This window comes from Oncorhynchus clarkii, chromosome 7 (assembly GCF_045791955.1).
Source record: "Oncorhynchus clarkii lewisi isolate Uvic-CL-2024 chromosome 7, UVic_Ocla_1.0, whole genome shotgun sequence".
Classification (NCBI taxonomy): Eukaryota; Metazoa; Chordata; class Actinopteri; order Salmoniformes; family Salmonidae; genus Oncorhynchus; species Oncorhynchus clarkii.
The window spans coordinates 31,563,447-31,578,766 of NC_092153.1; the positions used below are offsets into that span (position 1 = coordinate 31,563,447).

Here is a 15,320-nt window from a genome sequence, read left to right on the forward strand (position 1 = left end):
CATGAATAATCCTATATTGATCTAAGACTAGGATCAACGATAAATGCCTTGATCATTGTCGACAACAATAGACCAAAAAAACATTACAGTAAAATACATTTGGCTAAGTGTACATGTGTGATCTAAAGTAAATGGAAACAATTAGCATGAACCGGGTGACTCAAATCTTACCACTAAACTCCCAAATCTAATATGCTTCTTGTTAGCAGGGAGTTTAAGATAATGAGATTCACTGTTCTTTCTACCTTAAAGCTTGGCAATGTGCAAAAATAGTCCAGTTCCCCTTCCCCTATCACTCCATCCCTCTATCCCTCCATCTGCCCTGTTGAGGGAGCTAATGCCAACACTGTTCAAGACCAGCTGTAACATCTGCTTCCAACTCACACTCTCAAACACGTAGATCCCATGAACGCAGCTCACTTTCCAGCTCACACTCTCAAACACACAGATCCCCTGAACGCAGCTCACTCTCCAGATCCCAATAACCTGAATTCTGATCAACTGTTCACACACCTGTATGTCATTATCACACACTATTTAGTTCTCTTCTTTGCACCCTATCATTGTGAGGTATTGTTGATTCTGTGACACACCTTTCAGAGCAGTTATCTACCTATTGCCTGATCGTTATTAGCCTTTTCCCTGCCTGTACTGTTGCCTTTATGGACTCCCGGTGTATGACCTTCTGCCTGCCCCTGGACCCAGCTACCTGCCTCCTCTGGTGGTCCTTTACAATAAACAGCTGCTGCGCCCTGCACTTGAAACCAGCTCTCTGTTTCCCATCGTGTACATTACACCAGCCACATTCTTCTTGTCTGCCATGCCAATTATTAAGATAGTGTGAAGTTGGACTAAATTGCCTTTTAACAAAGGTATTATCAGGAATTTCGTCCAGTCATGAGACTGCATAAATTAATATCAAATCAAAGAGCCAGGATTGAGCACTGAGGATGTTTCCCTTGACTTCAGCTGCTCACTCCATTAGTCCTGGGGTTAAGCCACCAGCGCTGTCTTCCCACTTCCCCCATTTAGATGAGTTAATGCTTGAAAAGTAATTGTAACATTGTTTTTATCAAAACAAATGTATTTATCACATATAAGTGTCCAGCAGATGTTATTGGGGATGTAGTGAAATGCTTGTGCTTCTAGCTCCGACAGTGCAGTAATATCTAAGAAGTGATATCTAACAGTTTCACAACATATACCTAAAATACATGTAAATCTAAGTAAGGAATGCATTAAGAATACACATATATTTAGTACCGTTCAAAAATTTGGGGTCACTTAGAAATGTCCTTGTTTTCCATGAAAACATACATGAAATGATTTGCAAAATGAATAGGAAATATAGTCAAGACATTGACAAGGTTAGGAATAATGATATTTAATTTAAATAATAATTGTATACTTCAAACCTTGCTTTAGTCAAAGAATCCTCAGTTTGCAGCAATTACAGCCTTGTCGACCTTTGGCATTCTAGTTGTCATTTTGTTTAGGTAATCAAAGATTTCATCCCATGTTTGCTGAAACACCTCCCACAAGTTGTATTGGCTTGATGGGCACTTCTTACGTACCATACGGTCAAGCTGCTCCCACAACAGCTCAATAGGGTTGAGATGACTGTGCTGGCCAACCAATTATAGACAGAATACCAGATGACTGCTTCTTCCCTAAATAGTTATTGCATAGTTTGGAGCTGTGCTTTTGGTCATTGTCCTGTTGAAGGAGGAAATTGTCTCCAATTAAGCGCTGTCCACAGAGTATGGCATGGCGTTGCAAAATGGAGTGATAGCCTTCCTTCTTCAAGATCCCCTTTACCCTGTACAAATCTCCCACTTTACCACCACCAAAGCACTCCCAGACCATCATATTGCCTCCAACAGCTGGTCTGTGCATGCTCTGAGAATGCGGCTAGGAATACCATCTGGGCCGGCAGCCTTTTGAGGGTTAACACGCTATAATGTCTTAATCATGTCGGCTACGGAGAAGGAGAGCCCACAGTCCTTGATATCGGGCTGCGTTGGTGGCACTGTATTATCTTCAAAGCGAGCGAAGAAGGTGTTAATTCTGTCTGGAAGCAAGACGTCGTTGTCTGCTTTTACTTTTATATTCAGTGATTGTCTGTAGACCCTGCCACATACGTCTCGTGTCTGAGCCGTTGAACTGGGACTCAACTTTGTCCCTATACTGACGTTTAGCCTGCTTGATTGCTTTGCAGAGGGAATAACTACACTGTTAGTATTCTTCCATATTCCCATTCTTCTTGTCCTGGTTAAATGCGGTGGTTCGCGCTTTCAATATGGCACGAATGCTCCCATCTATCCACGGTTTCTGGTTGGGGTAGGTTTTAATAGTCAATGTGGGTACAACATCTCCTGTGCACTATATATTTATAATATGTACAGTTATCATAAGTGTGATTGAGAAGGAACAAAGTGTTGATATTTTATTTTGATGATTTTGAGTGTGCCGTTGTGTGCTGTAATGTCTGAGATACAACGTTGTTGAATGGTTCAATTGTTCTCAATCAGACCGTGGCGTTGTGAAACTGTACTGCCTAATCAATGTGTGTGTGTGTTCTTTAGTGCTCAAACCTGCTTGCCTGCTTTGCTTGAACATGCCGTCACTCCTTTGTGTTTTTACATTTCTCCAGTTCCCGGCTCTGTTCCAATGGAGTCCACCCAGACTGGACCATACGAGGAGAAGATCTTCATGCAGTGGAAGGCACCTAACGAGACCAATGGTGTCATCACGCTATACGAGGTGAGTGACATCAACACAGTCACCCGTGTTATCATGGCAGCTGCTAACAGAGTTATTTTCTCACTTCCTCAGCACACAAACATTGCGACTCACCACCTGGATTCGGTCTTATGTAACAACATTTGAAAAGTTTTTTTTTTACATAGGATAAAATGAGTGACACAGAGCTACAAAATGGTACATCAGACACTGCATTTGAGGAACCATGGGAAAGTTATTCTGCTTTGAAATGTGATCAACTTGTAAACTCACTTTTGAGAAAATGGTCTTTGAATGTTTTGGTATCTAGTGAAGAGCTCTTCTTTGTCTACACCCATTCAGCATCGTTCACACCCTCTTAAGCTTTAGCCCCGCTCTCGGGGCGCACACCTGACGCTCTGGCCGATGATTTGTTTACCTCTGGATAACATGAAAACAGCCTAACCAGCTCTGTTGGCAACAATTTCAGTATTCTTTTTTGTAGACGTTTACTGATACTGGCCATATTCAATGGGTGTTGTACACACGTCATGTAGCTAACTAGCCAGCCAGCTAATGTTAGCTAGTTAAACAACAATGAACAAACTGCCAGTGATGCCACAGTGCTGGGAGCTAACCAACCAGATTCAATGTCAGCTAGCTAACATTAGGCTCTAATTAGAATAGCCAACTCTGTTCTGGGTCCTGGAATACGAATAATAACGTCAGCTAGGGAGCCAGCCAGCTAACATTAGCCAGCCAGCTAACATTAGCTAGCTAGCTAACAGTACACTTTAGCTTGAAATGAAACGCCTTTCTGTCAAAATAGAAATGTGTAATATCTGAAAATGTAACTAGCTATCTTACCTGTATAGATTATCATGTATGATGGACGCATGTCCCTGTCAGGAATGCCATGCCACGGTTGCTCCATCTCTTTAGCTATCATACTCTAACTCCACTGATTTCAAAACTTGATCCTGCAGAAAGTGGACAGCAACACTTTTGGAGCTCCACTACACAATACATAAAAAAGCCACGTTCAACAGGATTACCAACAGACTGACGAGCTGAAATAGACAGAAGCCTTCGACAGTGGTTCCTCCTTTAAAAGTTGCACCGTGGGACTTAAAGGTACCCAGCGTCACGGCTTCATTGCTCCAGACCACCACAAGGGGGACTTAGAGCACTCATTATGCATTTGGGTCCCAAGGTTTTTATATGACCAATCATATCGAGTGGTTCCAATGATGAATTTTGACACAAGCCACACTTGCCGTTGTGGCGTTCTTCAACAAAGATGGCTGACAAAACATTACGGTGGAACCAGATGTAAGAAGTTACAGTTGTTGTATCAACTTCAAGTCTGAATGGCATTAATGAAGCCTATGAATTGAGTAGAATATAATAACTTAATTGTGCCAAGGATGCAAGTCCTATTAAACATTTTACAGATCCCATATGTTTTATCTTGTTATTCTATTAGTTGCAAGAATGTTGTATAGTAATTTAAACTGAAAAATTTGAAGTTTTGAATAGGGCGTTGTTTTGCATATCAATTCATAAACCATGTGCCATGGAATGGGTACATCAAAAATCTCTAAACAACTATTTTGCAATTTATATGGCACAGCTGTCAGTTTGTTGGTCCTTAAATGAAATTGGTATATGTTTTTATTTATCACACTTTTCTTTAACCATGTATGTTCTTTAATACAGGGCCGACATACAAGTTCCTTACTTTTTTCCCCTTCTACTTGCCTCTTCCATTTATATGGTAATGCTGCAATTAAATGGTTGTAAATGTGGGTAGAGCAGACATTTCCACATGTCTGTGTTAGCTGCATGTGTGACAACTCCACCAGTCCTATTTATGATATCATTCACTAAAATGATACATTTTTTATTTATTTATTTCTGGTGTGAAACGTGTAAATCAATCCCAGAACAACAGCAAAGGACCTTGTGAAGATGATGGAGGAAACACGTGCAAAAGTTTCTATATCCACAGTAAAACGAGTCCTGTATTGGCATAACCTGAAAGGCCGTTCAGCAAGGAAGAAGCCACTGCTCCAAAACCGCCATTAAAAAAGACAGAATACGGTTTGCAACTGCACACGTGGACAAAGATTGTACTTTTTGGAGAAATGTCCTCTCGTCTGATGAAACAAAAAATAGAACTGTTTGGCCATAATGACCATTGTTGTGTTTGAAGGAAAAAGGGGGAGGCTTTCAAGCCAAAGCCATCCCAACAGTGAATCACGGGGGTGGCAGCATGTTGTGGGGGTGCTTTTCTGCAGGTGGTACTGGTGCACTTCACAATATAGATGGCATCATGAGGCAGGACAATTATGTGGATATATTGAAGCAACATCTCAAGACATCAGTCAGGAAGTAATAGCTCAGTCGCAAATGGGTCTTTCAAATGGACAATGACCCCAAGCATACTTCCAAAGTTGTGGCAAAATGGCTTAAGGACAACAAAGTCAAGCTATTGGTGTGGCCATCACAAATCCCTAACCTCAGTCCTATAGAAAATGTGTGGGCGGAACTGAAAAAGCATGTGCGAGCAAGGAGGCCTACAAACCTGACTCAGTTACATCAGCTCTGTCAGGCGGAATTGGCCAAAATTCACCCAACTTATTGTGGGAAGCTTGTGGAAGGCCCAAAACGTTTGACCCAAGTTAAATAATTTAAAGGCAATGCTACCAAATACTAATTGAGTGTATGTAAACCTCTGACCCACTAGGAATATGATGAAAGAAATAAAAGCTTAAATAAATAATTCTCTCTACTATTATTCTGACATGTTACATTATTCAAATAAAGTGGTGATCCTAACTGACCTAAGATAGGCAATTTTTACTAGGATTAAATGTCAGGAATTGTGAAAAACTGACTTTAAATGTATTTGGCTAAGGTGTATGTAAACTTACGACTTCAACTGTTTGTATTACAATTATACACTTCAACAGTGTTTACCAATCCTGCTCCTGGGACACCAATGATTACACATTATAACTATGCAATAGACTAGAAACATGGTTGATTTGTAATTCATATATACAGAAAAAAGAGCGATGCATATCTAACTCCATTCATCTGCATTAATCTGTGGACACAGGATAGTATTTCAATGAGATACTTAATTTCAACCAGTGGAGAAAGTGAAACGCTTTATTGATGTAAATTCATTATCCAGGTGTTATAAATGCATCATAATTATAATAATTGTAATATTATAAATACAAGTTCAATCTGTACTTCAATGCACATATGGTGTGCATTATAAAACAAGGAAGAAAGACGAGGTGGGGAGAGAGGTGTAGAAGACCGAAAGGGAAAGAGGTGAGTACAGTGGCAGACAGCATATGAATCATGAATTACAGTGCTACCCTAATATTCTCTCAGTTCATCACAATTGCAGTTTCTCCTAACCAGCCTTTGGCCCCCAGTTGGCCTGAAGGTTATTTTAAGAGCAGGTAAGGTGGCGATGATGGGACTAGCTTCCTCTCTCACTTCAAAACATACCTGCAGACGAGAGACAGATGGATAGAGAGAGATTATGAATAACCTTTGACTGTGTTCAAATAAAAAAAACAGTCATTATAATCATCAGGAGGTCAAATGTAAAACTGACCTTGGATCATTAACTCTGGTACTACTACATCTCTGTCTGTATTTCAATGCAAAGCATCTCTTTAATAATACTACATCTCATATCTGATCATGCTGTGCCCTCTGTGTCAGCCAGATCAGATGGGGGAGGGGTTCACCAAAACAGCTGATATAACCTAGAGGATTTAGGGAGAAGTGGGAGAAGGGGGAGAGGGATGACGTGATGGAGAGAGACTGTTATTGTGTGTGTGTGGTCTTACTTGGTGTCCACACTAAGTGGCTACAGAGTACTTTATGCTGAAAAACAGACACATGAGGACAAACAATAGATGGTACTGTATGTGACATTTTCGACCCCTTGGTCAGCTCGCTCTCTGAAAGTGAAGAAAACAGCATATTTTTTATAGATATGAAAACAATAACTGAGATATGACCGTTCAATCTAAAGCAGCAGAGCTAGGTGTGAAAACCCCCCTCCTATCACAGACCAGATTTGCCCTAATGACCAAGGGGTAGCTTGCTACTCAATGTAATAGAGTAATTACTTTTCAAATAAGTTACCTTACACGTTATGTTGGCTGACAATTTGTTAGCTACGCTGTCCTTACGAACCACATAGCATATCATTACAGAAGTATGTACCGGTATGTTAGCTAGCTACCTAACGTTAGTAGTTATACATCAAATTTGACAGTATATTAACTATAGGCTATCTAACTAGGCAATAGGCTATCTAACTACCCAACGTTAAATGACTTGATTATTATCATCATTCTTAGCTTAGCTAAATGGTATAGTTATTGTACTTTCTCAATGGACATTCAGCTGCCTCGTCAATTTGTTCTAGCTAGCTACAGGCTGGAAATAAAACAAGTCAAAATTCACCCAAGGCTGAAAAACGGCTTAAGAATGTTGGCTAAACTGGAACACTGGTGCGAGCCCATAGAAAATGAATGGAATCGAACGTTCGCAGAGCCTGTTTTGCACAGGACTGATGCTCCATGAAAAACGGATCCCTTTTTATTTATCTGATCATCGGACAAAACTGAAAAAAAAACAACTTGTGTAGAAAGTCAACATCCGCACCTCGATGTTGTCAACTGTGCTTAGGTCTGCATAATGAAAAAGTAGGGAAAAAATAAAAACTCCTGACTATTTCTGGTCTAGCGATCGGTGACAAACAAGCTCGCTGCCCAGACTTACACAATTACAAAATATTAAAATGGTGCCTGTGTAACAGTTTTGCTTCCATCCCTCTCCTCCTTTCCCCTACCTAGGCTCGAACCAGGGACCCTCTGCACACATAGACATCGTTACACATCGCTCCACAAAAGCCGCGGACCTTGCAGAGCAAGGGGAACAACTACTTCAAGGTCTCAGAGCGAGTGACGTCACCGATTGAAATGCTAATAGCGGGCACCCTGCTAACTAGCTAGCCATTTCACACATTGCGAGGTATTTGGCGAAATAGACAGCCTATATTTCCCCCATAGGAAACAATGGGAAGACCACAGAGTTCCAATATTATTTTTGTTAATGTTTTAACTATAAAACAACATGAGCAGATCTCATTGCCAACAATAGCGAAGTAGGCATTGTGACGTAGAACAATAAGCTGGGAATAGAACATTCAGAAGGCGAGTGCTCAATAGAAACTGGCAGGGTGAAAAATGCCCTAAAATAAGGCCGGTTATTTCAAAACAACGGCAAACAGCTGGGAAATATGGTCATATTATGGAACTGGGCTCCACGGCGGATGCAATGAACTAGTTTTTATCAGAAAAGAACATTGTTAAAAATGTAATGTGTCCAGCCTACTATCTACACGGATCTCGTCTGAGTGTACCAGAGCGCAGAATAATTACTTTACGAGCACTCAACACCCGTTGAATATGTCTGGTGTCAGTAAATGTTAGGAAAAAAACTTAATTAAATTGTTTCCAGCAGCACATTTACAGTCACCACTCTGGTTAACACGAAAACGGCCTTACCAGCTCTGCTAGGGCGAGTAAAATGGTAAGAGTGGTCTCATTTGTGTCTGGAAGTAGCTAGCCAACATTAGCTTGGGTGCTCGACTTCCGTTGTAAGGTCAGAACAGTCAAATCAACCCTACTCTTCGGCCCAAATGTCCAGTGTGCCCTCCGAGAGCAAAACGGTCTGAATGTAGAAACACCTCTTCCAGACACAAATGAGACCACTCTTACCATTTTACTCGCCCTAGCAGAGCTGGTAAGGCAGTTTTCGTGTTAACCAGAGTGGTGACTGTAAATGTGCTTCTGGAAACAATTTAATCAAATTCTCTGGTAATGCCAAAAGGAATACTATCAAATGCTTCTCAAAGATGCCCCCTGGTGATAAAACTAGCAATAACTAGCACTAACAGAAGAAATGGCTGAGAATTAAATGACGTGCCACAGAAAGCTGCTGCCGCAGTATAACTTTAAAGAAGGAACCACTGTATGTGGCAGACCAATCCAAACTCATCTCCCGGCATGTCCAACCCACTCATTATCTTAGCCAATCATGGATAGTGGGAAGGTTGCTCACTTTTTCTGTGGCTTAACCAACAAGGCTCGTTATTTAACAGTTGTATTCGTATTTACAGAAGACATAAAACATTGTATTGTGCACATGAAAGTTCACATGTTCGAGAAGGCTTTTCTGCCCCAAAACGCATTTTGATTAAAAAAAATAATTAAGTTCCAACGGCTGTCCTGTAAGTCGTGACTTGTGACATACACCTTGTTTCCTGAATCGGGTCACAAATACGCTCACAATTCTATCCTCACCCCCCACGACACTACAGGTTTTACTCATATTTCACACTACATGTCTTACTCATATTTGCCAGCTCTCAATTCAATTAATGAATTTCACAAATTCACAACTAAGTGTAACAAGGGTATTTATAGTCCCACCTTATCTGCAGCATACCACCCTGCATCCAACTGCTGGGTTACATCTGAAGCAGGGTCGGTCCTGGATTGTAGACCATACTGCTGGAAGTGGTGTTGGAGGGCCAGATGATGGCACTTGCCTCTGGTCTAAGGAGATCCCAATTCCACAGGGATGTAGGATGCCGTCCTTAGGATTGGATGTTAACACTAGAAGCACATGGCATCGAGGAAACCGCCTTTGAGCCAGTGACGATTATTTTGGACATCAACATTCTAATAAATTAAACCTTTATTAGGCAAGTCAGTTAAGAACACATTCTTATTTACAATGACAGTCTAGTAACAGTGGGTTCACTGCCTTGTTCAGGGGCAGAACTACAGATGTTTACCTTGTCAGCTCAGGGGTTTGATCTAGCAAACTTTCGGTTACTGGTCCAACACTAACCACTAGGCTACCTGCCACCCCCATATATGCTATCTCAACACATAATCATTTGGTTGTGTTTATGAAGGTCTTAAGTAGCATTAGAATATAAAATAAAATGTATTTCAAAGAACAAAATAGCATTTTAATTAGTTAATGTAACGGGGCTATACACAGTCACAGCTACCAAAGGTTTTACAGCCCCTACTCATTCAAGGGTTTTTCTTTATTTGACTGTTTTCTACATTGTAGAACAATAGTGAAGACATCACAACTATCAAATAACACATGGAATCATGTAGTCAAATCAAATCAAAATATATTTTATATTGGAGATTCTTCAAATAGCCACCCTTTGCCTTGACAGCTTTGCACACTCTAAAATTAAAAAAGTATATTTGTTTTGAGTCAACTCTCAGCTCTCCTATTGTTAAACAGATTTCCTGATTCTCTGTGGTCAATAAAATCCATTAGGTAGGTGTGTTTACCCCGGTGTCCTGGACAAATTCTCATCCAGGCCCCATTTCCATCATTTCCACCTAATCATCCCCCTTAAATTCGAATTGACATACTGTATATCACTCCCACCTCTCCACCATGCTAGCTGATGTGTGGTGAGTGTTCTGGCACAAACATGGCTGCTGTGCATCACCCAAGGTGGTGCTATACATTGGTGTCCATAGAGTGGAGTTTCCCTACTTACTTAAAGTTTTTAACGCCTAGGAGAAAAAGTATTATATAAATCCAATCAATAATTATTAATCTGGCAGTTATTAAGACTCCAAAATGTCAGACTTGTAAATCTTGTGGTCTAGCCAGAGTTACTTTCTGACAGAGATGAGGGGTAGATAGTTGGTTTGCAGATTTGCATGTATTTTCCCCTGGACCACAGTGCTGTAACAGTAGCTAGGCCTTGAGAAGGTTTTAAGTATATGCAGGGAAAAGCTTAGGGATCGAAGCACTATAAAGGTTTAGGTTGAGTGGAGTCATTCCTGAACCATTGTTTTGAAAGGTAGACTGTATTCACCTTGAAGTAGACTGCAGTCCATGGACAGTCCATGCGAATGAGGTATTGATCTGCCTTTACATTTTTTCTTTATGAGATCTGAAAATTAAATTAACATAATCGGCCATGGTGGTCCTTTAAATGCATGTTGGTGTGGGTGAAGCGGCAAAGGACAAACAAAAGGCCAGTTCTACCTTTTATTCAGTGGGTCTGAATCTGGGGGCGACTTTCAATTTACAGGTAGCTTTTGTTACCGAGCCGACATCATTAATATGAAATTAGTCTCTCCCCATCTCATCCATAACAGGATTGATAGAATTTGTTAAACACATTGAGTCTGGTACAATGCGTTCCCATTTGCTGTAATTGCCTATAATTACCCCTATTGATTGGATTAAAAGCCTCCGACGGCATCATCTGGGAGATCTGAGGATCCAGAAGAGTCTTCTCTCGCTTTCAGGCCTTGGGCAAATTAGACTAGGGACAATATCCTCGAAAATGGGAGAATAGAGAAGGCAGTGAGGGGCGGGGGAGGATGTTGATAGGTGGGAGAGGGGCGGAGGGCGCAGGTGAGGAACCCTTTGGTGATGGTAAACACACTAATATGCATAGAGATGTGACACTGTTCAGAGAGGCCTGTACTGTAGCAGTCTAGTATGAACCAACAGACAGGCTTCACATGATTCCACAACGGTCACGACAACCCAAAGTTCTTAAAGGTTACTGTCACAGGCAATGTTAACTATACTATGGAAGTCCACAACGGTTGGATATTGACATTGATAAAGATGTGAAAAGTACTCAAGACTCACCGACACTGCTCCTGTAAGTCCACAGCCCTCTAATATTAACAGGTAATAAAGACTAATGAAGGGAGGTTTACAGACCTGACACTGATTGTGCCCTGATTGTGCCCGTCAGTCCCTTACTAATTGATTAATAAAACACACGTCGCTATATCAATCTCCAGCAGTATTAGCCCCCCTCCTTCAAATCACATTTTATTTATCACATGCGCCGAATACAACAGGTTAACCAACAATGCGGTTTTAAGAAAAAAAAGAGTTAAGAAAATATTTACTAAATAAATAAAAAAGAGCAACAATAAAATGACAATAACGAGGCTATATACAGGGGTACCGGTACCGAGTCAATGTGCAGGGCTACAGGTTAGTCGAGGTAATTGAGGTAATGTACATATAGGTAAGGGTAAAGTGACTATGCATGCTGTAGATAATAAACAGTGAGTAGCAGCAGTGTAAAAAAGTGTGTGTGTGTTGGGGGGTTCAATGCAAATAATCCAGGGATCATTAGATTAGCTGTTCAACAGACCCTGCTGGTCATCGATGAACATTTGAACATCTTGGCCATGTTCTGTTATAATCTGCACCCGGCATAGCCAGAAGAGGACTGGCCACTCCTCATAGCCTGGTTCCTGTCTAGGTTTCATCCTAGGTTCTGTCCTTTCTAGGGAGTTTTTCCTAGCCACCATGCTTCTACACCTGCATTGCTTGCTGTTTGGGGTTTTAGGCTGGGTTTCTGTACTGCACTTTGTGACATCAGCTTATGTAAGAAGGGCTTTCTAAATACATTTGATTGATTGAGGGGTAGATTGAGGGGGCTTGGGGGTAGAAGCTGTTAAGAAGCCTTTTGGACCTAGAGCTCCGGTACGACTTGCCGTGCGGTAGCTGAGAGAACCGTCTGTGACTAGCGTGGCTGGAGTCTTTTTGAATTTTAAGGGCCTTTCTCTGAAACTTGGATGGCAGGAAGTTTTCCCTCAGTGATTTACTGGGTCGTACGCATTACGCTCTGTAGCGCCTTGCGGTCGGAGGCAGAGCAGTTGGTGATGCAACCAGTCAGCATGCTCTCAATGGTGCAACTGTAGACATTTTTAAGGATCTGAGGATCCATGCCAAATATTTTCAGTCTCCTTTAGTCTCCTTTAGTTTTTGCTTGTAAGCAGGAATCAGGAGGAGAGAATTATGGTCAGATTTGCCAAATGTAAGGCGAGGGAGAGCTTTGTACTCATCTCTGTGTGTGGAGTAAAAGTAGTCTAGAGATTTTTTTATTCTGGTTGCTACATGCTGGTAGAAATGAGGTAAACAAATTTGTCCTCGGCCACTAGGAGCGCCGCCTCTGGATGAGCATTTTCTTGTATGCTTATGGCCTTATACAGCTCATTGAGTGCTGTCTTACTGCTAGCATCGGTTTGTCGTGTTAAATAGACAGATACGAAAAATATAGATGAAAACTCTTGCTAACTAGTGTGGTCTACAGCTTATTATGAGATAATCTACCTCAGGCGAGCAAAGCCTTGAGAATTCCTTGATATTAGATTTCGCTCACCAGCTGTTATTGACAAATAGACACAGTCCTCCAACCCTTGTCTTACCCGGAGGCAGCTGTTTCACCTTGCCGATGCATGAAAAACCCAACCAACTGTTTATTATCCATGTCGTCGTTCAGCCCCGACTCGGTGAAACATAAGATATTACGGTGAAACATAAGATATTACAGTTTTTAATGTCTCGTTGGTAGGATAGTCTTGAACGGAGATCATCCAGTTTATGATCCAATGATTGCACGTTGGCCAATAGGACGAATGGTAGAGGCGGGTTACCCACTCGCCGACAAATTCTCACAAGGCACCCGGACCTGCGTCCCCTGTATTGGCGTCTTTTCTTCATACGAATAACGGGATTTGGGCCTGGTGTGGTATGTACAGTAAATCCTTTGCGTCCAACTCCTTTGCGTCCGGAGGTGAGTAATTGTTGTTATGATATCCAGAAGCTATTTTCGGTCATAAGTGAGGGTGGCAGAAATATTATGTAGAAAATACATTACAAGCAACACGGAAAAAAAACACACAAAATAGCACAAATGGCAGCCTTAATATGGCCATAACACTGTCATAACACATATATTTAGCCCTGTTGTGAAATACACTTCATGACCAAAAGTATGTGGACACCTGCTCGTCAAACATCTCATTCTAAAATGATCAACATTAAGACGGACTTGGTCCCCCCTTTTCTGCAGTAACAGCCTCCACTCTTATGGGAAGGTGTTCCACTGTCCAATGGAACATTGCTGCAGGAACTTTTTTCCATTCAGCAACAAGAGCACTAGTGAGGTCCGGCACTGATGTTGGGCTATTAGGCCTGGCTCGCAGTTGGCGATCCAGATCATCCCAAAGGTGTTCGATGGGTTTGAGGTCAGGGTTCTGTGCAGGCCAGTCAAGTTCTTCCACACCGATCTCGACAAATCATTTCTGTATGAACCTCACATAGTGCACGGGGGAATTATCATGCTGAAACAGGAAAGGGCCTTCCCCAAACTGTTGCCACAAAGTTGGAAGCACAGAATATCATTGTATGCTGTAGAGTTAAGATTTCCCTTCACTGGAACTAAGGGGCCTAGCCAAACCATGAAAAACAGCCCCAGACCATTATTTATCCTCCACCAAACTTTACAGTTGACACTATGCATTCGGTCAGGTAGCATTCTCCTGGCGCTGCCAAATCCAGATTTGTCCACCGGACTGCCAGATGTTGAAACGTGATTCATCACTCCAGAAAATGCGTTTCCACTGCTCCAGATTCCAATGGTGTTGAGCTTTACAGCACTCCAGCCGACTCTTGGCATTTCGCATGCTGATCTTAGGCTTGTGTGTGACTGCTCGTCCATAGAAACCAATTTCCTGAAGCTCCCGTCAAACAGTTCTTGTGCTGACGTTACTTCCAGAGGCAGTTTGGAACTCGGTATGGAGTGTTGTAACCGTCGACAGACAATTTGTATGCGTTTCAACACTCGCCAGTCCCATTCTGTGAGCTTGTGTGGCCTACCACTTCGCAGCTGAGATGTTTTTCTTCCTAGACGTTTCCACTTACAGTTGACTGGGGCAGCTCTAGCAGGGCAGACATTTGTCAAACTGACTTGTTGGAAAGGTGGCATCCTATGACGGTACCATGTTGAAAGTCAAAGAGCTCTTCAGAAAGGCCATTCTACTGCAACGTTTGTCTATGGAGATTGCATGGCTGTGTGCTCCAAAAAAAATTCAGCAACAGGTGTGGCTGATTGACAAATTAACCATATACAATGTTGAGTTCAGTTTACAAACACACCATCTGACTTTTCGCAGCAAGGAGGGATCTATTGTTAGCCAGCTAGCTGACATGCTCACTATGGTTAGTAGTCAAACAGAGACATACATGCACCATGACGAAAACCTCATTAATAAGGAACCATCAGTTCCTTTGACCTCTGTTGACTTCTAAGCTACGCTAATGGTAGAACAGCAGCGTGGTAACGACAGGTTCAAGCAAAGTATGATGGCAGGGTTCAAGCTCTGAATTGCACACACAAACACACCTGCGCACATACACACACACACACAGACTCACGTGCATACACACACACACGGACACGCACAGATCAATGTGTGAGTACATAAACACGGCCCCCCACTGAGAGGACCGTCTCCGGATGTGTTCCTTTTGATCTCACACACACACACAAACACACACACACACACACACACACAGACTTCGCAATCACAGCTCCTCTCTTGTACTATCGAGTCATCAAGGGTTTTCAGAAATGAATTGCCTTCGCTGACAAAAAAGAGAAAGGGAAGATATGAAAGATGCACTGA

The 15,320-nt window shown here is 41.8% G+C and overlaps 1 protein-coding gene across 1 annotated transcript in view; it reads left to right on the forward strand.

Moving 5' to 3' along the window:
* Nucleotides 1-15,320, forward strand: part of LOC139413194 (receptor-type tyrosine-protein phosphatase T-like) — a 497,128-nt gene that overhangs the window by 266,243 nt on the left and 215,565 nt on the right. Inside the window, exon 9 of the mRNA XM_071160294.1 lies at nucleotides 2,654-2,763. Coding sequence (XP_071016395.1) covers nucleotides 2,654-2,763 — 110 coding nt within the window. The remainder of the gene's footprint in view (nucleotides 1-2,653; nucleotides 2,764-15,320) is intronic.